This window comes from Toxotes jaculatrix, chromosome 6, assembly GCF_017976425.1.
Source record: "Toxotes jaculatrix isolate fToxJac2 chromosome 6, fToxJac2.pri, whole genome shotgun sequence".
NCBI classification, from domain to species: Eukaryota; Metazoa; Chordata; class Actinopteri; family Toxotidae; genus Toxotes; species Toxotes jaculatrix.
Genome location: NC_054399.1, coordinates 16,087,779 through 16,114,903, shown reverse-complemented (window position 1 = coordinate 16,114,903; position 27,125 = coordinate 16,087,779). Strand labels below are relative to the sequence as shown.

Sequence of the window (27,125 nt, the reverse complement as noted above, 5' to 3'; positions counted from 1 at the left end):
CTGCACTTCATACTTCATACTAGATGAAACAATGCACATTCATGGGCAGCTTTTATGACTGATGGCGCAGAGTGAGACCTCCCTCCTGTCTCTTCCTCTCTGCTCGGTTCGTCCCTTTATTCAAATAAAAGTCTGGAAAACGTAATTTCTGCCCAATGCGCGCGCTCTGATGTGACATAATGGAACGTGCGAGCCTAGAAAAGCTCGAGGCAGTGCGCGCGGGTGTGCATTCTCAGATCCCACTCGCGAGCTGAAGGCAGCTAACGTTTTCAGTATTAGAAGTGTTAAACATTCATTTAATACAAGATAATTCACACTACGGTTTATTTCTGTGAGGTTATGGGCAGGGCACCGCTCTGAGGGATACGGCTTTACCCACGTAAATAATGATGAAGAAGGATATTAACTTGAGCCTGGCGGACGACGCAGACCTCAAACCGCATCTCCGCGACGCTGAGAGCATCCTCAGCTCCCCGGACCTGGGGCTGCTAAAACTGGCCTCTCCGGAGCTGGAGAGGCTGATCATCCAGTCCAACGGCATGGTCACTACGACACCGACCAGCTCCCAGTTCCTCTACCCGAAGACGGTAACGGACGAGCAAGAGTTCGCCGAGGGCTTCGTGAAGGCGTTGGAGGACTTGCACAAGCAGAATCAGCTGAACGGAGACGGGCAGACGAGCAGTACCCTGGATCTGGGCGCCAACATAGCCCCCGTCACCGTCCAGCCGGATCTACCGGTATATACGAACCTGAACAGTTACGGCACCGGGCCACTGGCAACCACTGTCAACTACTCTACGGACACAGTCCCTTTCCCGCCTCCGCCGCCACATCATTTGGGGGCAGCCCCGCCGCAGTCGGAGCTTTCTCGGGTCCAGCCGCTGAAGGAGGAGCCTCAGACGGTCCCCGACGTTCAGAGCTTCGGCGAAAGCCCGCCGCTGTCTCCCATCGACATGGACACACAGGAGCGCATCAAAGCCGAGAGGAAGAGGCTCAGGAACCGAATTGCAGCTTCCAAGTGTCGGAGGCGCAAACTGGAGCGGATCTCCAGACTGGAGGACAAGGTCAAAACGCTGAAAAGCCAAAACACTGACCTGGCCTCCACGGCTAGCCTGTTAAGAGATCAAGTGGCCCAGCTGAAACAGAAAGTCCTCACCCATGTTAACAGCGGCTGTCAGCTGCTGCCACACGAAGTTCAAGTGCACTAGCCAGAGGAACAGACCTGCAGTGGCGCTACTGACCAGCATATAAGCTCAATGGACTTTGTTAATATTGTTTTTTTATTCTGTATGTAGCGTAGCCCAGATGTGTGCCGTTCTCAGTGGAATGAATGCCAGGCCACGCAGACAAAATTGTACATTAAAAATCGGTTGTTTTAAAGTGCTTTGAACATCGGTAAAATGTGCACATATGTGGTAGAACATAATATATGATAAGGATTAATGAGACTCTTTCGCTGTAATCGGCAGATAGTTTGAACAAGTTTTATCCCTAGAGTAATTTCTAGAATCCACATGGCTCCACTGTCGCCTCCGCCCAGTGGAGAGAACAAATCAGTGTTACGCACTGGATTTTGAATTAAACAGTTGTCTATTGGTTTATTTATGCCGAATTAAAGAGCGTTTGCCTTTGATGTGTTCAATGTATAAAATCCTGTTCTACCTCGTATCTATTTTAACTGGTGAACAAGGCAGCTTTAAACTGATGTTTTTTTCAATGGAATTTGGCCCAAGGCTTTACTGATGGGGAAAAAGAGGCACTTATCGGGGGCGATATGCTCATATTCAAGTACAGACAGTACATGTCCAGATTTTTTTCTTGTAAAAATGTTTACAGACTGGCTGTGTCTAAATAGTCTCAAACCTGGACCAAACAGATTTACAGTATTTCTACAAGAACGCGCATATTTATGACATAGATATGCCTAACACGTGAGGAACTGGCTGTAAGACAAATGCATATTAAACACTCACATTTGATATGTAAAAGAGAATCTACATATAAAACCTATTTACCATTGTATTTCTGTAGGGAACAATTTGCATGTTGCTGACATACTCGAATGTTGCCCACAGCTGGGTGTCACAGGGCGTAATTAATCAGTGTTTATTATCTGTAACCTTTACAAACACTTGTATTTATCTATTTTTTTCTACTGTGTCCTATTTCACTGTGTTCTTATTTTAAATGCGAAGAGTCGTAACCTTTTTGTTGCACTGACTGTTGCTGTCACCTCTAGCCTACAGTTATTTGGCTCTATGCCGCCGTGTTCTGAATTAAATGCTGCTCGGCAATAAACATTTTGGTGAATCGCTCGTATTTACATTCATGTCTGTGTGTGCAGCCGTAAATCAGATTTTGGAGGTGCGGGGGTGGCATAGACCTACAGGTGTTGCTCCATAGGAAGTAGTCAAGTTTTAGAGATAGGCCACTGTTAAAAATAACTTTTAACGCTATATTAAGTATAAACGTGAGTTTTTATCAAACAGTGTGAACTGAAGAATGTGTTTTGTCTTTCATTAGTTTCAAGAATAACATGGAAAAATCTTCAGAGAGGCTGAGAAGTTACAGCATAATGACAAGACTGTCAAGGTTATAGCTTGGTCCTCTGATGGAGCCTTAATTAGTGAAGTCAATGTGCCGTAATAACAGGATTCTGGCTGCACGGTTTCTTCCCTCTGCATCAAGGCATCACCCTGGTGTCTCTCTCCCTCTGCTGGTTAATTGGGAAATTGCAGAAAAATTATGAGGGACAAACGGTTTAAGGACCGTTTATAGGGGAATGGTGCCATTGTTTTTATGTAAAGATAGGGTGTTGCTTTAAAAGTCTTCAGGGCGTCAGCAGCAAGTGAGGAAAAGCCAGTGAGCCAGTTATTTATTTAATTTAATACAACATATCCCACAGGTTCCCTATATATAGGCATGGTTCACCCGGCCTTTTAGAGTTTTTAGTTATCTATCAAAATAAGAATAAAATCATTGGGAAACAATGAATGCCCAAATATACAAGAGAACCATTATGGGGGCTTGCAACATTTGTAAACTTTTTGTTTCTTGATCATCACCATTACCACCCTAATAAAGCTATGTGAATGAGACATCAAAAACATTTCATCTTTCTGCTGAGTGCACATGCAGAAACAGTGCTGCTTTTCTGCAGCGGAGAAGAAGGTGAAGGAAACAGTTCCTTGAAATCAATATTCAAAAATGTTTTGATATGCCTTTGTAACTGGGAATGACAGTTAAATAAACCAAAAGTTTGATCAAGTACTCAAGTTTTATTAAGGAAATAAAAAGTGACATTGGGAGCAAGATTCACACGCCCCTCACTGGCCCATCTGAAGCCTATTGACTTAATTTTAGGAATAAGATTGTAATTTTAAACCCATTTTTCAAAGTACATCTGACTTTATGTTCTTAAGGTAAGTGACTTAACATATTTGAGATATTCCTTAACTTGGTTTATGGTCTAACACATTATTGCCCACCTAGAAGACTCTGAGCTTTTACCAGCTTACACCAAAACATTCGAACACTGTTAAAAAAAAGTAATCATAATAAAGTGAATTCTTCAACATCAGGTCATGCTAGGATGCTGCTCTTCATTAGAAGTGACAGGTAACAGTTCCCCTGTTCCCCTCTCATCCCAAAAGGTATAAAATCTTCAAAAAAAAGAGTCATCTGATTGTTAGCAACGTTTTTTTTTTATTATTGTTTTACCACAAAGTAGTACAGATAAAAACATCCACAGCATATTCTCTCACCTTAATGGCCCAAACTGAGGAGGATCTGAAGAAACAGTGATACGAGACCAAATAAAGTTACGTTTCTGCGTGCTAGTAGAAGATCTACAGTCGGCAACCTCTACCAAACTTGATAGCATTTCTTTTTGTGTAGATACTGTAGTGTGTATTGCTTTGTAACTGAGTGACACATTCATTCACAAGCAGGTCTAGAAATGAATGCAGATACAGTACAACATGGCTCTTTTGGAGGTTTCAGGTTTTTACTGTTTTTTTTTTCTTTTTTTTCTATTGTTGTTGTTGTTGCAAGCCTGAGTCGATACAACACAATCCACACACATGACTCAAAGGTACAATATTTACAGATCTGGTTTACATAGAGAGGAAGACATTTTAGAAAGGAGAACAGTTTAAAAGTTTGGATTTTTTTACCGGAAAAGAAACAGTCACAACCAGTAAGAAGTAAAATATATGCAGGATCAAAATCATCTCCAGGGTTTGTTGTAATAATTCATAACTAACTCATCACTTCCTTTCTGAGGAAGCATCACTACTTTGACTGGGGCCTCATTTTCTCAAACTTTAATGTCCAGTGGCTCATCTGTGATTTCAGCTTTATTGTATGCTGCACTTGACACTTGACTAATGCAACAGTCACTCTCAAAATAGACACTTTTCTGATTCAGACTTGATTTAATCACATAGTCAATGACTTTATGAAGTCCATGATTTTGACTAACTAATAATTTTTAAAGTGCTTTGCCCTCTCAATCCATAGATGACGTCCGTTTTACTGGCAGTAACAGCATTTCAAAATTTAAGATTGCATCGCACACCAGCAAGCCTTAAATAACAATGACAGCAAATGATTTTTAAATGACCAGTTTGTTTCAGTCCACCAAACAGCACTTTATTACAAATTTAAACTTTTAAAACTGGTGACACTGCTTATTCTGGTATCCTACAGCAAAAACAGTGAGCTGCTTCTACAGCAATCTTTGGTGGCGTGAAATGAAGAAATACCTGGCAATCCAATTTTAGCCGTGGAAACTGTATTAAAACAAGTGTGTGAATACTTTCTGACAGTTTATGAGGGAAGGGGGGTAATGCATGTTCAGAGTGCGTAATGGTGTGTTGATTTTCAAAACAGCTCATAACAAAAATTGTTGCGGTAACACAGTGTTGTTGGAACCAAGAAAACCTTAAAACGGAATATTCAACTCCTGCATTGACTCGAAACAAATGTTAGAAACTGAGCAGCTGCCTGGCCTGTGAACAATCAGCCTCCAGCTGTTTGATGTGATGCTTGTTTGACTTTAAACAGTGGTGTCAGCTATTCACCTGAAAACTGAGCAGTGAAGATAACGTTACACACTAACAGACAAATAAAACGAGGTCCACACAAGAGGCCACCAGCATCTAATAAAGCTGCTCTATAATACTGATTCTGCAGACGTCTCACTATGAGCAGTGTTTGTTATTAAGCAAAGAAACGTTAAGAGTCTGTGTGTAGTTTGACACATTTTCTCCTGTTTTCAGAGATAAGATCATGTCTAATGCAAGTAAACACAAGTGACACTTGACTTGCAAACATAAAGAACCACAGGCCTGAATCCATTCACTGCAAATTGGATTTAAAATCTAAACATATGTTGTATATGTGGAATCTTGCCTGACAGTTATTTTGGATTTAGACTGAAAGTTGCAGTGCATGCTACAGAATGTCTGTTTTTCTTGTCTTGAATCTTACTGTCTTGTACCATGTGTCTTATCTTTGCCTGAAGTAGTCAATCAAAGTGATTTCAGTTCATCTGAAACCAGGCCTGCACATCATAGTAGCCTAATGGTCTAATACTTGTGCCATGTATCAACAGCAAACTCAGTTCCGGGCCAGTTGGTAATCTTCATCACATGCCAGCTTATTCTCTCTTGATGTGTCCTTTCACTCCCTGGAGACAAACTATCACATAAAGGCAAAATACCATAAAAATTATCTAACAAAACAATACTGTTTACATCCTCCAAACCCATTTCAACAAGCTGAACATCTATCGGGGAGCTGATTACTAAAAATCTGCTGTATTCAAGAATCATTGTATAATTTTAACCTCCATGTTTTGGAATGTTCCTGCGCAGAAAAAACAGATATCTGCAGGATTTTCTCTGCCTAATTTAAAATACCAAATATCAATATGTAGCATTGTAGCATTGCAAACACAGCTCAACTGTGTTGCACAGAAAGCTTTTCAGATGTCCTTAAGTTTTTACATTATCTGTCAGAGACAGTCGGAACAGCAACATCTTGAGGCTGCTGGGACAAGAAGCAACAAAACATCTGCCACCCTAATTACCCTTAATTTTTATTGCTAAACCTTTGAGATTTCAGAAGACTCCTGATGTCAGCTTCACTGTCTGACTGTAGTTTTGAGTCTGTCTGTCTCAAAACTACACTAATGATGAAGGCCAGGATATTCAGAAGGATACTCTTCATCAGCAGCAGTGTTGGGAATCACACTCAGTGCATTTGGAGGATGATAAACACATTACTACATTTCTGACTGGAAATTCACACTCGAAGGGCCATTCCACTATATTTTTCTTAGCAGGAAGTTTGAATTTCAAACTTTGCAACATCTCTGGAAAGCAGCATCAGACCAAACCAACAGGGAGATGACAGGACTCACGGAGGAGCAAACAGTTCCAAACATCTTTCAAACAAACCCTACAACATAGACCTTTTTTATATTTGATACTATTCTCATAGAATTTCATACCTTTTAAAATTCATTTCCAGAAATGCATACCTGTAGATATTATATATATTGCACAACATTTATATGTACATTTGAAATAAATATAATTAAATGAGTCTCTTAATTTTTTTTTTACTATTTTTTTTCCTCCTAGCTATATCTTGTTCATGTTTTCCCCAACCCAGCGTTTCTTGTATGAAAAGAATAAATGGGACAAACAATACAAAAAAAAAGTCTGCTGAAGAAATGTTAAAAAAAAGGCAGAATGAAAAGGCTAAGATGAATAATGAACAACACAACTCTTTCTTATACGTGCAGCATCCTTGTTTAGATACCAGGTGAGACAACAAAAAGAAACAAGATCCATGTATGTTTGATTCTGTAAGTATCCAGGATCATATTTGAAACATAACACATTAGTATGGAGCAGCTTTCAACTGAATCATCCCTCCCACATAGCTCCACTGCAACCTTCTTGGTCACCAAATCCGAGGCTGATATCTTTTCAAAACTGACTGACATGAAACAAAGTACTGTAAACATCGGAAGGATTTAAATGGCACTCTGAGGACGGACGCCGTCAAATCCTTCTTGTAAAACCACACTGGACAGGCAGACAACAGAAAATGGGTCGGGAAACTTAAAGTACACAAGCTGTAAAGAGTCTGAAATACTTCAGTTAAGCTGAACTTGCTTTGGCATCAGACCAACACCTGCAATGATCACAAAAACTAACACATTTTAGCTCCTGTATGTGGAGGAACCAGAAACGAACACACCTCAAGCACTGGTCCACTAGAATCAGAGAATTTCAGACACTTTTCAACCTGGTTCTTGAGACCATCAGCCAATGATCCTTACTAAGTTACACAAAGAAGCAGGAAAGTAAGTGAAAAGGGTGATGGAGTATGGACCCAAGGCCCTGGGGTCCAGCTGAAGGAGAAGGGACGAAGAGGGAGGAAGAGGGTTTTAGGGGAGTAGTCAGCTTTAACATGCACAGTCCTGGTGAGGTGGAGCGGGCTGCTCTGTCAGCTGGGGCCCCTGTTTTGCCCCTGTGACGGCAGGATCTCCAGCGTCCAGGCTCTCAGACATCTTTTCGCAGATGATGTCGACCAGGCGCTCGAAGGTCTGCTTCACATTGATGTTGTCCTTGGCGCTAGCCTCAAAGAACTCAAAACCTGGAGTGGAAATAACATATGAGAGTGGACGAGTAACGTTTAATGAGGATGTGGTCCTCTGTGCAACTGTGCAGTTAAATAGTGGAGAAATCTAATGAAATGCATTTTTAACCATGATAGCAGCACATCTATAGATATGGAACTTTCTGTTGGTCTGTCAACCCCAAAACTAATGATCTAATTCCTGTCAGCTGTGTTTTGAGATTAATCCCACATTTGCGTAATACTGTACAAGCCAAGCAGGAAAAAACATTTACGTCAGTGGTTGTAATTCCACGTCGGAATTACAGAACAGAAATTTTTGACAGCCACCATATCTCCCACTTTGCCGAAAATAACAACAGCTGTGAAGACACCATCACAGGCAGTTTGTTTTCACTCATTAACTAATAAAAACTAAAAACTCCCTTTATCCCGTATGAGTACAAAGCTAGCAATGGGCATGAGAATGAATGTATATGTCCTTTGTTAAATCCATAACAGAAATATAGCAATGACAGTTTGTGGTTTTAGAGTGAGTTACTTGCTGGAACCTTTTGTCCATTTACCCAACACTTGTGTGCAATGTCTCCACTGGTTCCCTGGCAACCTCACATTGACAACAACAATCACTGTACTTGGGCACAAAATAGTTAGAGCATGAAACTGTCTCCTCAAGTTTTCGTGGATGATAAAAATGCAGGGAACTCAAAACTTTTTAAGAGTGTAATAAAATTCAAAAACAGTTTACAGTATATTGCATTGCATTTGTTGAGTGAAATAACTTTCAGAATAATAGGAATAACTCTTCAGAGAGGTCCTCAAGCAAACTCTGGTCAGTTTACACAACTGTGAGTCATAGATATGAAGTGTTTGCACAGTATGTCTGTGTGTGTGTGTGTGTGTGTGTGTGTGTGTGTGTGTGTGTGTGTGTGTGTGCACGCGCGTGTGTGTACACCATACACTCACCGAGGTGTTCGGACAGCTGCCGGCCTCTCTCTCCGCTCACCACTCGCTCGTCCTCCATGTCACACTTGTTTCCTACCAGCAGCACCTGGGCATTGTCCCATGAGTATGTCTTAATCTGAGTTGACCTGGGAACCAACACACCCAGCTGTCAGACAGGAAACTCAGAGGCTATGATCACACACCGCAGCTGAAACAGTGCTAAAGTCTACATTATTCCTTTTACATGTTTTCTAATCAGCATGCACAGCGAAAAGCTTCATCAGGTGTCATTACAGATTCACTTTATCTTTGCACAGTGAACAAGATGTGTGGTTTTGTCCAGAGATGGAAAGTAACTGAGAACATTCATTCAAATACTGTGCTTAAGTACAATTCTGAGGTACTTGTTCTTTAGCTGAGTATTTCCATTTTCTTCTAATACATTGCTAAAGATTAAACCAGTGACCTTTTAGCCAATCAACTTTCAGATATCTATGGGAGACATTTTCCCTTCAAACTTAACAAACAGTTCAATTTAAATAAATGTTTCGGGCCCAAAATCATCCAATATTTTACAAATGACAGGAAAGTTCAGGAAAAATCCGCAGAAAACAAAAGGCTAAGGACTGAGGTAAAGTTCCACCAGGGGACAAAAAGGATAAAAGATAGTGATCCCTGCAGCATCCAGTTCCCCTACAGACACAGAGGATGCGGATCCAGTGGACCATTTAAACAATAAATACTGAAACTTGAACTGAATCATTTTCTCTGTTCATCAATCTGCAGTATCTCTAAATCTATTTCCAGACTGGTGCCGATTATCTTGATACCTCTTCTCATATGGCTCCCTCTCAAAGATAAAGCCTCCCCCAGACAGTCACGTACCAGTCCTGGACAGCGTTGAAGGACTCCTCGTTGGTGATGTCATACATGAGGATGAAGCCCATGGCTCCTCGGTAGTAAGCCGTGGTGATGGTGCGGTAACGCTCCTGACCCGCCGTGTCCTGGAAAAGAAAGAAGCAGAAGCTTGAGGGACATTTTTATGAACTCTCTACTACTCTCTATTCTCTACTACAGAGTGATTTCACAGTGAAATCTGAGGTTAAACTTTTAGGTCTTAAGATTGTCTTAAAAAGAAAAGAAATGTTTTGGATATATATAATTTGCGGACACACTGTGATGTTAAAATCTATAGATAACTGCTTAAAGTTATTAAGAATTGGCTATTTTTTGTTCTTTCTTCCTTTTCATATGTTTCATATGTCCTTTTCATATGTTGTCATGGCTGAGGGCCCTTCCAGTATTTATGAATCCTCCCACTGGCTAAAAATGTTGATCACTGTCCCGGACGTCCTGCTTATTTTAGTCATAGAGAGCCCTCATCATCAGTACAGAAGGGCTCTGCACATTTAAGGCATTCTTGTTCTGATAATATTCTCTTTTTCTCTCTCTCTCACACACACACACACAGACAATGTTTTTCTTATATAATTTCGTGTTTCTAGTAGACATAAATGAGTTGTAAATATTGTGATTACTAGCTCTTTTGCTTTTTTTATAATGCCTTTAGTTCCTTTTTCTATTTTTATTAGACTAGAAATACATTTATAACACTTATTTGTTAATTCAGCGTAATTGATAAGTTTATCTGCGCTATGAAAAAAAAATACAGCCCACACTGCTGTTGGAGAGCTGCTGACCACTGCAGAGTAGAAAGTAATAGAAAAAAAACTTGCACTTTCACTGCACTTGCATTTTTGATGCATCAGCAAATGTATTTAAGACAGCATTAAAATCTAAATATGTGTTTAAAAAAATGACTAATTTCCCTACGCCTTGAGTCTAGAATGAACTTTTTTTCTGAAAAGGTTTCAGTTGATTACACCAGCCACTTGGGAAGATAACACACCACTGATTTCTTGTTTTAAGTTAATGAATTTGGCTTGTAAAATGATGAAAACACTTTCTGCAGGGTACAGAAAAGCCAAATCAAGGCTTGTTTTTCCTCCTCTTATTTTAAGGTTTACAGCACACTTTACCACTTAATCTTTAGAGTCCTGTACACCAAACGTCTATGCTGAATTAACAATTATTTTCCTAACTAAAGTTGTAAAACTATAAGTGGATAGTTTAAGAAAAATGACAACAGAAAATTAAGTTAAGGGTATAATGTGAAGTGCTGTTATCAGATCAGATAGCTTGCAGATTTCAGCATCAACTACAATGAATTGGTCAGATGCCCCAACAGATGGGAATTAGATGTTATTCCTGTGTTTCCTGCCATGATTTCAGAAAACATGAGCCCGAGGATGAGACATGGATAGACAAACACACACACTGGGGATCAGACATTATATTCAACATGCCAGACTGATACATTGTGCCAGCATGTTCCAGTAAAGCTAACGTATTAAAAGGCCTCTAGTGGTTTTAGAATCTGCCAGTAGGTGACACCTCATCACCTCATCTCTTTATTTCCGCTGTGAGCTTTGCCAAAAAAGTGTCTCTTCCTCCCATCCCTCTCTCTCTCTCTCTCCTTGGCCATAGACTATGATAGGGTTGAATTTCAGTGCTAAGCCCTAATGAATGCTCAGGGAATTAAAGCTCAGTGTTTCTGATACCCAACACCCTGCATCTCTTTCTGAGCCGAGCAGCTTCTGGTACAACAGCATCACTCTGCCGTCAGTGTGGAGATCGGCAGAACGAAAGGCTGAGACTGACGTCTACTGCACAGCATGGATGGAAGTAGCCACTTACAATGTCTGCACTGCAAGTGTCATCACTTGTGAAAATTTTCAGGTGATCAAACATCTTGTTTGCAGAATGCTCATTTCCCAGCAGGCAAAAAGTCATTATCAAAGTCATTTATTTACCCAAAATGTCAAACAACTGCTTTTTTCCATCTCCTTAAATAGAAAATGTTGCTGATTGTCTCTGTTTTATATCACTGTAAATTTTATTTGTTTGGGTTTTGCAATACTTGGTTGAACATAACATAGAGCACTGAAAAATAGCATTTTTTTTTCTTTTAGCATTTTGTAATATTTTATATACTAAATGAATGATATATTAATCAAAAAATCAGCATTAGTCATTACCAATCATTTAGTAACATTATTACTGAACCAATCATTATTTTCGGGCCAATATCTGACTATTGGCAGCTGTTAGTCCCACACACTGACAGTATGAATGCAGCCATAAAGTGTCCACAGCAGTTTAAAGAAAAACTGTCCAACCCTCAGTATTAGTTATAATATACGAAAACAGTGGCATTTATTATTAAAATATTATACACTGAATACTACGATAACCTCAAACACCACGGTTTCAGGTTAGAGTACATCACATAAATCTACATGAGATTAATTGCATGCTGTGAAATAAATATACATACTGTGTGTTTTCTTTTGAGCCCATGACTCAGACCATTTTCATTTTTACTCTACTAAAGTCTCAGCTGAGATGTTGAAAGATGGGGGATGGGGATTTTATGTGTGTGTGTGTGTGTGTGTGTGTGTATGACAGAGTGTGTGTAGGGAGGGGAGAGGATATGTACTCAGGGAGGTGTGTAGTAGTGGGGGAGGGGAGAGCAGGACCCAGCCATTCGTTTCTCATGCTCTGACTGGCTGATCTTCCTTACTAGAGACAAGGACTGACAAAAGCTGACAACAGAGGCAGTGGTACATACACACAATTCTCTGCTCATCATCACAGCTCGGATGGCTGCAGAGCGTGTAGTAAATGTGGAAATGATGTTATGATCTACAACATGACACTGAAGCACCAGTTTCCTGCTGCTCAGCTCACCTTGGGGAGCCTGTTCTCTCGGCATGCTTGTCTTTACTCTGGTCTATGATTGCATTTACCGTTGAGCCCTCAGGAGCCAACACATGCCTGATGCAACAAAACGTCAGAAAAAAAGAAAACATCGTCCTGTTTGTTCCTGAGGGCATGGACTGTAATTAGCTGTGTTGGGGGCTCTTGTTATTACTTCTATTCTACTTTATTCTACTCATCCAAGGGTCAACTGGATAAACAGGCTGCAGAGAAGACAGCTCTGCATACAAATGTGTGTGTGTTCACTGTGATCTGAGGACAGGACAGTGTTTCACAGAACGGCAGATAACTCTTTCAAGCATATTAACTAAATCTGACATTCAGGTTTTGTTTTAGAGATTCAAGTATCACAAGAATATCTTTTTCCAGTGGTGTTGAGCTAATCTTCAAATCCTGCTTTTTGAAACTCTCTTCAGACGTAGAGCTGGTGCAGGTGTGCTCGAAACAAAGTAGTTTGTACAACATGTCATCTGAACACCAAACACAATAGTGTTTGTATCTGTTTGGAAAGGCCACAGTTGAAGATGGGGCAAAAAGTGGGGTGAAGGTACATGAAACTGCACCAGCAAATGTTTTCTCTATTATCTGAGAAATACACAGAGGAAAGAAAAGACAAATGCACTTGGAGCATGGTGGAAACACATGAAAAAAGTTGGAATTGCATGACCCAAAGGTCATATGCTAAAATGCAGATAGCCTGGGGACACTACAGAGAATAAAAGCAATGGGACAAGTAGCTTCTAGTATCTTTGCACCCTCACACTCTGCTCTTGTGCCACTTAGTTCCAAAGAGCAAGGCAATAAACCACAGTCTCTTAATGTATATATTTTACATTATTTTAATGTCTCATTGAGCCACTATTTGCCAACAGACAGCTAAGGTAATTGGAATAATATATGTGTTGATTTAAGTTTGTGTAGTCAATTGTGGATGTTAATTGTAGGTTAATTGTAGCTATAGCATCAGATTTATTTTTTATTTTTTAAATCAAGCTGATTTCTAGGTTTCAGAGTGGATGTTCATGTTTTGCTCAACAGTCTGCACAAATCTCCACAAAACAAAAGGGATAGTAAACTTTATGGAGCCATAGGATCTCTAAAAGAGTGTCCTAAATCCATTTCCATAGTTTCTGAGCAATTCTTGACTATGCCGTATGCAATGTATACTTGTAACAGACATTATGCATGTTTTTTATTATGCAAAGTATTTTTGCAGATTGTATTTTCTGTCATGCTATTTTCACTCAGTCCAGTCTTTTGTTAAGTAAACTCACTAATTTCCACACTCATTTAAGCTTTAAATTATAGGTTTTAGTTTAATTTAGTTTAGTTTAATTTCCTTCCAAAAAAGAATATCCATACGTCTTACCCAGATCTGTAATTTGATCCTCTTGTCATTCCTATAGATGGTCTTCACCTTGAAGTCAATGCCCACTGTACTGACAAAAGCCGGTGTGAAGGAGTCGTCGGCATAGCGGAACAAGAAGGAGGTTTTGCCCACGCTGCTGTTTCCGATGATGAGGATCTTGAACATATAGTCAAAGTTTTGGTCCGAAGACTCCTTCTGCCCGTAGGTTGCATTTGCCGAGGCCATCTATGGACAAAGACAAAGCACAAAAATAAAGCTTTAATCAAGTAACTGCTGTGACCTCTAAATGTGGCAGTGCTTCACCATGGATGACAGTGAACTTTCCTGAAACAACAAATTTGAATTTCCTGTTTGCTCCACCCCTAAAGCACTCAAGGTGCTTAAAGTTTCAGGGTAGGAGATTTGATTGGCAAGTCTATTTATGTTTTAAAGCATAAATACCAAAAAAATGATAGTTTCAGCTTTTCTAATGTGAAGATGTCTTACTTCTCTGCATCACACTGCAGTTTATGGTAGTAAACAAACATGTTCAGATTCTGAAGTGTTGGTCAGATAAAACAAGCTACTTCACTGCAACTCCTTGGGCTGTAGGAAATTAGAAACAGAGATTTTTCACAAAACTTTACAAACAAAATGATTAATTGAGAAAATAATCTCCAAGATACTGAAGGACTGAGTATTTTGGCAGAAAAAAGAAATACACTGTCTGTGAACACACTACTCATATGGTCGGTTTCAACATATTTGTGACTCAAAATATGCAAATTAAGAACATTTTCCCATGGTGTTAACATATATGTATGTAAAATGTAATTTGGTGGCAATTACATTTCCCACAAAACACATTTGCTGTTGCAGATTAGTTGTGAATAAAGATAATTTCTAGGGGATATGGTTGCCTGGACAGATTGCTATAGTTTCTTGGTTGTTAGCAAAGGCAGAACTGCCATCTCTGAATTAATGACCATCTCCTTTAAAGCAGTGAGCAAAAAACACACTTTAATACAATGAGACCCAAAAGGCATTGTTCCACACAGAAAAGGTCATACATTTAATGAGTATTTAGACAAAAGATGATTCTGTCAGCATCTGTTGGACTAAGCATAACAAATGATAGTGATTAACTAGTCAGGCTTAAAACATTGCACATTTGCTTCTCTGTAATTAATCAAAGCAGCATATTGCAACGTCAGGGGAAAAACAGAAAACCCATCTGAGTTTCCCCCATTGGTGAAATGTAGGAGGCAAATGGCTCAATCCGTCACAATCAGCTGGGGATGTGTGAGGAATAATATGTTGTGCATGCAAGGCAGTGCAAGCAGCTGCAAGCTGAGCGCCAAGCTGAAGTTAGATTGGAGTTTGATATTCACCAGCTGGATAAAACATTATTTCAGGCGTTTATTTGCCATTTGGGTGATGGTGGTGTTTCCATTCGATGGAGGCAGACCAGCCAGTCACGTCCAGTGAGATGTGAGATCTGAAGCACTGAGACACAGGTGCCACTAGTTGTGTGGATTGCTTGTTCTGAACAGGTGTGGCAAATGTTGTTGATGGCTCCTTAATGGCAGGAGTCCCATGCTTACGGCTAAAGTTACAGTCCAGGAGAGATGTAGCCTGACATCTACACTGACATTGACACCACTAAGAATTAAGTATATGAGTGTGGTAACTTTAGATTTAGCAGCCTACACACTCACAAACAACTATGACCAAGACATGTAGCTGTTATTCGACAGCTACGTGCATTTTCAGGGGATCACATTCAGTGTTTTCTTTCAGATGCACTCAGAGACATGTGCTGGAGACTTCTGTCATTGAAGGTCTTTTAGGAATCCTCCCGCTCTTTGTCTTTGTTTCCCAAATCTCAACAACAGCGGTGGTGAGTAAAGTCCATTAAGAATGAAACACGTTGCACTTTCAGCACATCCCTGCTCTAATGCTATCCTGCATTTTCACCACCTTCATGAAGGCAAGACAGGTAAAAAACATTTGAGGAATAAGGTGTGGTGTATTGGGGAACACTTGGGAGATTTGTTTAATTTTGATAGACTTCAAATGTTATTATGAGCAAAAGTCATAATGGACAAAAATCTGAGTTTCATTTTTAACTGTCTTCGTGTGAAGTTGGGTTTTCTGTACAAGACTGTACTAGGGAGACTGCAGTTTTATTAATCTTGTACATCATGGTAACTCACACTACAAATTTTCATTGGCTTTTCTGCACTGACCAAAATGTTCGACTTCTGTGCAGTGCGGTTACGTCAGGGACTCTCTCGTATCATTGATTGGTTACAAAATTAAATTTTTCAAACCCTGAACAGCATCAGCAACAAACAATCTCCTACTTGACTCAGACTCCCAACATTTGCTGGTATGTAGCCACGCTAGCTACCACCGGACTACAAGGATTCAAGGATGCAAGGGCTAAAATGATTCAGCAAACCTTGTTGGCTCTTGAGAGTACAATGACTTGAGCCCACGGGACTTTGAGTCCCTGCACCCTGTTCTATATTTAGACTTTTATCTCGACTCGGCTGCAGTGGAACACTAGAACTCTCAGGGAATAAAGCACAAACAAAACAAGTGCCCCCCCACAGCTACGACCTATCAGTTTACATGAAGGAACATAGAGGTGCTTGCTAAATAATGAAGAAGCTCCGACCCTTCCTCAACACACTGATGCTTTGTTATGCAAGGAGGCTGAGAAGGCCTTTAGAAATGTGACTTTAAGGTACCACTAAACCTGCTAACCTAAGTGCAAGTAGGGTTCATAAAGGCAACTGAAGAGAGGAAGAATAATAGAACCAAATATTACTGAGAAAATTGTTTTGATCATTTCTGGTTTAATTTGTGTAAATGGGATTTTTACTCTCAAGTTTCCAATTTTAGAACATCTGAAAATGCTGCAGCAGCATGCCTGTCAATCTCTGTTTAGCTGATGAGAACTTCAGCTCTGCCTGTGACGTCAATAACTCAAATCTGCAGCCTGGAGCTCATGTGTTTACTTCAAAAGACTTAATATTTTATATCAATGCATAGTTTACTGCCTAAAAGTTAGATTGGATTTACAGATCATTTCACTCACAAATATTCAAACATTGCGTTTTTTATACACTGTACCCTGTTTTTAAGAGATTGAATATAATGTATTTGTTCTGTTAAAACCTATTTTATTCCCTCTTAGGAGAGTTTAAACCTAAAGGAAGTTGCCATAAGTGTTTGTGCTAGAATTCAATCTATTTTGTAATTTATCAGTGAAGAAAAATCAGAAAGCACATTTAGCCTTTCTCTTGTCTGAAAACAAATCAATATGCACTGACTGACAATGCTTGATTTTTTTTTCTTTTGTCTATTCTAACAATCCATAGATTAACATGTTACCTGGAAGAGTGTGACAGGAAAAGGAAAAAACCTGAATTATTTTTTTATTCTGAAATCCCATTAAAGTCCGTAAGCCTAACCTTCCTAGTGTAAAGCATGCCATATAAAATTAAATCCAAAATTGCATGAAATCATCTCCAGAGTGTCTCAGCATGACATACTGTGAAGTCAGAAAGCATTAGAACAATTATATATCTTCATTACTTTGGTTCTATCTGTAGCATATTGGACTTGAAATGAAACAATGACTGACCTCGAACTTTTAGGGAAATACTACAGAACAATTATCTGAGACATAATGAAAAGGAAACCAAAGAGTTTTCAAAGGCTAATTTTGATTTAGTGAAAAACTCTTAAACAAGCAAGAAGTGGAACTGTCTGGAGAAGAAGGTCAGATAATGCCAGAGCATTATCAGGGAAGATACCAAGCATGTGCTGATGTCTATAGGTTGCATTTCTTGGCAGAACTGCAAAGGATTTAAAACCAAATATTTAATATCAGGACTTTATTTACATTCATGTTAATTTGTCCTAAACTACTCTTTGTATTTAAAATTAGAGGACAACAAATCACAGATATAGACAAACTCAAAGCAGAGAGTCAGCATTTATAGATCACAGTCTTTGTCTGCTGAAGTCTGCTGAATTCTGGTGGCATCCACTGACGTTTCAATTTTAGATGATTGCAAATGTTCAGTCTCAGTGCTCTAACAAGAGAACTGCAGTGTGACTCACTCAGGGTGAGAGCATAATCCCAGCCAACTTCAGGAAATGAGAGCAAATGCAGAGGTTGAAGGAGACATACAGCATGCTGACAGCCAACGTTACTAACTGAATCAACTGACCCGCAATTATCGAACAGCCGGATCAACTGTGCAAAAGCAAACATGGGGCCATCCTGAAGCCCAAGAGACACTGCCACCCCACAATTTGTTGATCCAACAGTATTTGAAGGATGACACATACAAGCTGAGGAAAATGCAGTCTAATTCATTTGGATTCTCTTGGCAAGAAAAGGTCTAATGCTCATTCTCAGCTATTCAGCTATTTATTCATGTGCTGGTTTGAAAATCAGAGAGGACAAACTCAGAGGAACTGGCGTCTGATTTCACTCAGAACTGACTGAAATTACCTACATCAGTCATGTGTGCAGGTATTTACAATCATGGGTATATACAAGGTGTATGTATGTGCACATGTTTGTAATATAGTATTTCTGAAAATATTTTTACTGTAATTTTAACATGGACTCTTGGACTTTTTGTTCATCTATATGTCACCACTGGGCTACACTCTGCTAACTGTTTCTCTGGCTAAAGCAAACCTACTGGAAGTGAGATCACACTTGACCACAGCCAGGGTTTGGTGTTTGGTTTCCTTTCTGTCCCGCCTTATTAAAAATGTACCTACTTGTGTTACTGTTGCACCAAACTGTCAACTCAGCTCGGCAGTTATTTTGGCACATCAATAAGCTTGTTTGTGCCGAGTCAGCTGTGCTACAGTGATGGCAAACTGGGTAATAAGAGCAAGTTTTAAACTTAAAAACAGACATTCAAGCCAAGGTCTCACAGCCAATTCAGATTGTACTCCTCTTCTAAACTTTTCGATTATCTTTGCTTCTACATTATGTCTATCAAGAAGAGACCATTTATTGCAAACACAAAACAAAATACTTTTTAAATCCTCCTACTTGCTGTACCCCAAAATCTTTTCTTTCATCAGGCTTGTCTCCAAAACATATTTCTTTCTCAAAGTTATTCACCACTTCAGGAATATTTGTTTGCATCCTTCTAAGTGCTGTGGCTTGATTTGCCCCTCAACCTCTTCTCTAACATTTTCTTAAAATCTTGGGTATATAACATTTCTTTATTGAGCTTGTTTGGACCAAAGTGTACCAAAGTGGCTTAACCTAAAAATCAAACGTAAGCATGTGACAGTTATTAATAGCAGGGTTAAAATTTAGCAGCCACTGTTGGAAGTCTGGATCTTGTCAAATTCTGCCACGGGCCTTTGTTGGCCTTCAGAAGAGGCTCTTCAGCGCCTGCTGTATGTGACAGTGTGCTGAGATTACTACAGCCTTTCCTCTGCGCCTCAGAGATTAGCTGTGCAGAAGAGAGTTGGCTTAACCTTCACAAAACACTAATTTGATACAGAAGCTTACAGGACTGAGGCCTATGTGCTTAATCTCAAAGTAATTAACAAATTCTCATTATGCAAATGTCTTCCAGCCTGCAGGACGCTGCTGATGCTTTCATTTGGTACGGACGGTAAACTACCTTTGAACAAAGCTACATGTCAGGTGTGCTGAGCCACGAGAGCATCCAAAATATGCAGTTTGATTTAAAGCAATTTAAAGCAATTGTACTATATATTACATTAATCAAACACTTCAGACACTACTTTAACGATCCAAATCTTGTATTATATCTTATTTCATATCAGATGATTTTTGAGCTTATTGCCTATTTGTCCTTCTTGTTGCTGAATGTGCTGACTCATGACTCCGCTTCCCTACAGGGATCAATAAATTTGAATCATCATAACCATTGTGGTTATTATGAATGTAATATTTGCTAAATATATATGATCAAATCTAGTTTTAACCAACCAAATGATTCTTATTCATACCGTTTACCTTTCAAGTATGACATAACTTGAGTCTAAATAAAAAGATTCAGGCCCTGAGACAAAAATAACAGAGGTGCAGTGTCGATGTGATTCTGATAGTTCAAACCTGCAAGAGCAAAATAAAACATCTCTAATTTTACGACCCTATCACCTGTGATTAAGGAGCCATCAGACCGGGTACAAGATTAAAATCCTCTCATATGGTTTGACAACCAGAATCAAGACAGTTAGATGAGATGTCAGGAGGGACAAAGACTACAAAATGGACACTGACAGTGGCTGCTGAGAATAACTCAGCTTCTCTGTCATGGAGGGGGTAAGGGAGATGGAGGGGGAGGAGGGATATGTTTTCAGCAACTCTTGAATATTTGGGCCATTGCAGACAGTGAAAGCTGATAATGATGGCAAAATGACACTGAAATCCACATCTCTCACCCATGTTACTGCTGCTACTTTTAGTTTTACATAGTGGGAACTGATGATTTGGTTACTGAAACATCTAAGGTCACATTAAGCTTGATTTTTGTATAAGCTCCTGAGCTCAGACTGGGCCAACTTTGATGGTGACATTTCTATATAAAACCAGCAAAAAATCCTTATTAAAAATATTTGACATATGATGATAAAAATCCCTGAAATTATGGCAACACTGCAGAAGAAAACTAAGTGAATTCTGCTAACTTGTAATGCTTTTCCTCAGCAACATACAGCTAAACATCCATCCATCTCCATGAGGGCACTTGGGGTTTATCTGCTTTACTCAAGAGCACACTGGCAGTTCTTCATCCTTCACTTCTCTGTCTGGATTTTCTATCCACCTTTTCTAACCAGCTGGAGTATTTTTTTCATCCTAATTTAATCAAGACTATGAATTGAAAGTTTCAGTGCTGGACAATGACATCATCAAGCTCTCCTCTAAACCTGTCACCTAAAGGAGATTGACATCCTACAGGAGCTGGATTGATCCTGAGCTAAGTGCTGCTGCAGCCAGCTAGTCAGGCCCATTTAATCAGTATTGGCTGGAGACCTGCAGACTCACAGCTAATCCCCAGCTGATCCCAGATCACCCAGACACCTTCCTGCTTAAAGACAGTTACTGAGAGACCTACTGAGACGACTAACAGGTGTCTTCAACACCACCTGACCCTGTAATAACATAAACTGTCGGAGCAAAAAACATATTTAAGCTTTACTTAAGCTTCAGACACATATTTTTCTGAGGTGGGGATAATTTAATTGGTGTAAAACAAAATCTGTGAAAGTTATAAGCTGCTTGTACTTGTAGGGTCAAGTAGCCAAACTGGCTAAGCTAAATATCTTTCGAGCAGGGGGGGCACAATCCATTTCACATGCCAAAAGATAAAAAGCTGCAAAATCAGAAACATGTTGACAGCATCTATTTTTGTAGCATTTACAATAAAAAGCACAGCTCATAGTACCACCAAACAAATGCATACTACTGACAATGTAGGTGGACATCAATGGGCGACCGTCTTCTTGATCAATTGATCACTTAGGTCAATTTTCAAGCAAGAATGCCAAAAAATTTGGTAGTTTCAGCTCCTTTCAGCCTTCCCCAGTTGTAAACTATAGTACACTGAATATCATTTTGCTTTGGACTGTTAGTCGAACAAAAAAACTTTGGGCTTTTATAATAAATTTATAATAAGGAGACGGATAAACTAGCTAACAGTAGAATTCAATGAAATCTCCAAATCAAATGCTTGTCTTCATCCTCCATCTGCTGTATATCTTTGCATTGCCAGTGAAGCAGCATCCCTCTTTTGAGCACAGTTGCACAAACTCTTACTTTGAAAAGGCAGCATCAATACATCCTAATCGAGGGGTCAATCCCACCCAAATTATTTGGAAATTAGTGAGTGTTGGTACTTCACAGATTAAAGATCAATCAAACTGAACTATGCACATGGTAAATGGGGCGAGATCTATGTACTTGCAACAGTCAGCAGATTCATCTTGTTGCCTTCTCAATGAGAACAAATAGCCAGTGGTGGAAAGTAATGAATTACATTTACTCTATACTGGACTTAAGTACAACACTGAGGTAATTGTACTTAATTTGAATCTCTATTTTATGTTACTTCATACTTTAAATACACTCCTTTTTACATTAAGATTTTACACATGAAACATGATCAGTATTTGAAGTAGTTAAAAGTAGCTCTACCGTGACCAGCTACGACATTTGATGTACTACTTACATATTAATACATCAAAATAATAATCCAATAAAAATAAGACTACATTCAACATAAAGAATACCTTTACTTTTAATACTCAGAGTTAATTTTGTTACCAGTACTTCTACTTCAGTAAAATACTGAACAAATTATTTTTAATTGCAATGGGATATTTTTTATAGTAAGTATAGTTACAGCATAGTTTGAAATACTTCTTCCACTACAGCAAAAGGGCTGCAAACTCCTGTGAATTCACTGCTAGGAAGAAAACTCCAATCTGTGAACAGATTGAGAGGGTAGAAAACATTTTCACAGATCTAAAATGTTCTACCAAATATGAAGATTATGTCTTCACACCCAGAATCACAAGGACCAGAACATACCAGGAGGCTAAATCCAATCTGAATTAATGAATAAAAGAGCAGGACTCTGAGGAATCAAATACTTATCTACCACTTCACTAAATCACTGAAGATACTGAACTCTTTCTATCCTAAACCACTCAAGACATTTCCAGGCTACACCGGGCAAGAGGCTGATAAAAATAAAATCACTTTAGTTTTGGGGGGTTTTTGCTCTTAAAGTTAAACCATTTGACCTCTGACCCCTCTAACAAACTGCTGGCATTTGCATCTTTCCTGAATGCCTGCTGTGCTGTTTTCTTTGTACGCCGAATAAATGTGTAGTGTTAAATATTTTTTGCCAAAATTATAAAAAAAAAATCGGTATAACAGACACTAAAACTGGACCCCTAAAACACAAGCTGATAAAAATTCCTTTACAAATATCATAAAAATAAAACTAGAGGCCTGTCAAGGTTTCACAGCTGATGATCACCTGACTTATCATCTATCGCTAACTGGCCTTGTGTTTGAAACAATAACTAACAATGTACTAAAACAGAAGACATCTCCTCACTAACACAGCAGCGGTGTTACGCGGCTGCTGTCCTGCTTCCAGGTTGCCTGAGACGGCATTTTCCCCTTTTCCTCCAATCACGTGCCTCCTTTTCTAGGAAGCGTGGGGATGCAGATGAGGAGGGGAAGCTAAAAATAGCATTGCTTCATTTTTTTCCCTCCACAGCAAACAGAAAGCAGAGACAGGAAAAGCCAGGATGAGAGAGATGTTTTCTGATGCTGGAGTCTGCAGGTGAATCTGGGACGTTTGTCTGTTTGTAAACTGGTTTATACTTAACACTAGTTCATAAATATTTGTTTTATTTGATACACTGACATATATTTACATACCTACTGAATGTTTTTTAATTTTTTACATATTGATCCAAATTTGTTTCCCTTTCAGAGAAGTTTTGTTTTTCATATGAGGCTGTAGAGGCCTCTCGAGCAGCTTTAGACAATAAAAGTCTTCACTGAAACCTTTTCTTTCAGTGGCAGCAGTTAAAAAAAAACAGAAAAAAATCTCTCAGAGACTCTGAAATGTGGTAAAACAAGATCAACCCAACGTATCAGTCTGATCCTGGCTGGTACTGTAGCAGCATTCGTCCCAGGCAACATGGCTCTCCACGTGTTTTCCCATGAGAAACAGCAGATGCGTCACTCTTGCCTTTAGGTCTAACTGGCAGTTACTTTACTATTAGCAGAGGAAGTGCAGATGTAGCCTGAAGGCTGTAAGCTCATATTCAGACTCTTTTAAATATAGTGAAACATCTTCACAGACATGGTCAGATTATGAGAAAATGGGCCCCTAAGGATCAAAGGCCCCTCACTCTTCCTGAACAGGATCCCCAGACTATGGAGTTGCGTTGTTTGTAGTCGCTTTGTCTCTTTATGTCTTTTTGTGGTCATTTTGAGTCTCTCTGTGGTTGTTTTGTGTCTTTTAACAGAGCTATGACATTCAAATGATAAATTATACCAGTCATACAAAGGTTTTGGCTCCAAGACCCCCTAAACCCTCAGGCCCCTGGGCCTGTGCCCAAGAAATCTGTTTGGTAATCGGCCTATGTTCACAGGTAAAATGAGAAGAAGTGAGTGAGTGAAGCACCAGAACGTCTGCTAGAATAGCTTAAATCTTATTGTCTACATTGCTCTAAGACCAAAGTGATCAACTTTAACGACCAAATTTATGACTGTCGAGGTTCAGATCATTACATTATACAGTTTTCAGTGTAAAATACTGTAAAGCTTTGAAAACAGTAGGTGATGGTGACTCAAAGCCAATCGATGCTCTCTCTAACGCACAGACACACAAACACACACACACACACACATTAGAGACAAACACTTTCATCTATAGACTCAAATGTACATCACAATCTGTTTCACTTGAACCAAATCAAGCAAAAATGTTTCTGTACAGGCTAGCAACATCCATTCATGTAGCCTGTATTTTGTTAACTAGGGGTATTCATATATTGCATATTTTTTCATTCATATGTGAGAGAGCAGCACAGAGTCAATTAATAGTCATTTTTCTATTTATTTATTTATTTTTACTGTTTTGTTTTCCTAGCTTTCTCGCTTTTGTTGTCTAGCTGTGCTGTTGCAGTATGGAAAGCACACACATACAGGACAATTCATATGTCAGCGCTAACTGAGATTGTTTTACCCTACCACAGGAACACAACTGTCCTCCATATGGCTCAGCCTGATGTGTTCAATTTCAATACTAACATATTCCTATATGAAACCATTCCTAACCATTCATCCCAATATGCGGACTAATGGTGAATCTATGATATTCAGTGGTGACCTTTGGTTATTTCATGACAGTAAAAATATCATAAGAAAAGGACTGATAATTGCACGTATGCGTGTCAAAAATAGCACATGATTACTCTCCTCCAGTTTTCTCTGTGAATGGATATCACCATTTTGAATTTGATTCTGTTGTTTCTGGACCAGAACCTTTAAAATCTTTTTTTTTTTTTTTAAACCATCGGACGATGTGAAACGCCTTTTCCTGCAGGACAGGCCCTGAGTCACAGCAGAGATCCACTAAACCAGCAGCAGCCTTCACATCCATCCACACAGATGACACGGAAAAACATGCATTTTATACATCTATGACGGTTTCATGGTTTTCACAGTGAAAACAGCTGTTCTAAAGCAAGCATCTTATACTACAGGTTCTTTCATCTGAAATCCTTGATATTTCAGTACATGCGCTCATAAAAGCTAAATACAGGACACATAACATTTAAATATCAGATATACGATTTTTATTCCTATGCATTAGATTAACAAAGAAAAAAAATCCCACCTTTATAGATTTCTATCCGGCTGCTACCCACCGCGTCCAGCACCCGCAGAAACACCACCACAGTCAAATCAGAAAGCTTGTACAACACACCATCCGGAAATGAATTCCAAAATAAAAGTGGCGAAACAACACGACATTGGTTTTCCTTATGACAGGGAAATTACAATGCACGTTTTCTTAAGTGTAATCATAATTAGCGGTGTTGCTTTATAGGTCTTTTTCAGGCTTTCTGAAAATAGGCCTAAGAGTTTATATCTTTGTTGAGCTGCATTGTCCTGTCAGTTTGTCCCCTGCACCCTTTATTGCAAACTGCTTTTAACTTGTCAAATTCCTTGTCAGCAGACTTTATCAATAAAATCTGATTTTATTCACCAAAAGCTATTTAAAGTGATGTAACTATGAGCATATTTATATAATTATACTATATATAGAACCTATATACAGTATATACTATTATCTTATATGTTGTCTTTCACTTAAGCACTCTGAAACAGCTGTATGACAAGTGCTACACAAATAAACTTTGCAGTGCCCGCTAGTAAAATGATTACAATTGATGCAAAACAAAAATAATGTCCATTTTATTCTACACATTCCTCTTCCTTGTCAAAACCTGGCGCAAACAGGACCCACAATGCAACTAAGCCTCCATTCATTTGGTTTGGTGTTTTGGATGTGTAATGCTATTAGCAGCTAATGCAGCCTCAAGCTGCTAGGCTCAGGCAAAGATGGGGAATGGCCTACAGATGCCTGGTAATCTAACCTCTTACCAGACCAAAATTATTTTTGAAATTTTCAGTCTTGTAGTTTTCTGCCCCAACCAACACTGACTCAAGTGATATCACTTGAGGCAATCTATCAGCTTTACTTTTTCTGGAGGCACGGAAAGCTTGATACAACTTTTTCACATGTGCTTTAGTAGTCCACAAGACCTGTAAACAGATTTTGATTTGTCAAATCAGTGGACTGCCTCTTTATTAAAGGGTTGAATTTTCCGGTGTTCACCATCTGAACGCGAGAGACTCTATTTTATTTTGAAAAGAAAAACTACTTCCTCGTTTTTCTGTAACTCCGCCATGTTTACGCAGGTAGAAAAGGGCGACGTAAAATGAATGACAGGTGGGCGGGATTTTGAGGGGGCGTGTGGCAAAAGACTGACAGTCCATCTGACAAATCCGAAGCTGCGTCGTAATAAGCGTCCTGAAACACTCTACCTCAAATACTCAACCTGTCGTTTATTATTGATAAGCGCTGCCGGAGAGGCTGAATTATTGATCAGGAGGTCAGCAGTAACCACTGCTGCCATTTCCACCCAATAACAGACCATTGTCTAATGACTGTGAAAATATCACTGCAGAAACATTTCAATATTAGAGGAATGGTACTGATACTGTAATAGCCATTCATGTATTTGTATTTGCTGAAATATAGTTCTAGAATGTGACATCAGAATTGTTCTTGAGTGCGACATCACATTAGTTGAACATTTCTTCTGCTTCTAGAATGTTATATCAGAATTCTAGAATGTTAAATCTAGTTCTAGAATGTGACATCAGAATTCTAGAATATTAAGTCTGATTCTAGAATGTGCCATCACAGTTGTTCTAGAGTGTGACATCACATTAGCTGAACAGTTCTTAAAGTTCTAGAATGTTATATAAGAATTCTAGAATGTTAATTTAGACTAGACTGTTTCAGAATTTTTGTCATTTTAGTATATTTAATATTTTTAGGTTATTTCTTTAATTTGCTTTGTCTCTAAGCAACCTGCAGTGTCTAAGCAATGTAGACATCCCAGATTTTAAATAGGCTGGATAGGTAGGTAGGTAGCTACTGACCAGCATTAACCCAGGAATGTCTATGGATTTTTACTCGAGCAAACGAAG

At 39.1% G+C, this 27,125-nt stretch overlaps 2 protein-coding genes across 2 annotated transcripts; one reads left to right on the top strand and one right to left on the bottom strand.

Moving 5' to 3' along the window:
• The first annotated feature begins 229 nt into the window (after positions 1 to 229).
• LOC121183893 (transcription factor jun-D-like) lies at positions 230 to 2,319 on the top strand. The gene has a single exon (XM_041041193.1). It carries the CDS (start codon positions 387 to 389, stop codon positions 1,206 to 1,208), a length of 822 nt encoding a protein of 273 aa, XP_040897127.1. The 5' UTR covers positions 230 to 386; the 3' UTR covers positions 1,209 to 2,319.
• A 4,932-nt stretch (positions 2,320 to 7,251) lies between these two features.
• Positions 7,252 to 14,035, bottom strand: rab3ab (RAB3A, member RAS oncogene family, b). The gene is made up of 4 exons (XM_041040166.1): positions 13,811 to 14,035; positions 9,487 to 9,605; positions 8,623 to 8,747; positions 7,252 to 7,674 (listed from the first exon to the last, which is right to left on the bottom strand). Exons 1-4 carry the CDS (start codon positions 14,033 to 14,035, stop codon positions 7,484 to 7,486), a joined length of 660 nt encoding a protein of 219 aa, XP_040896100.1. The 3' UTR covers positions 7,252 to 7,483.
• Positions 14,036 to 27,125: the final 13,090 nt, after the last annotated feature.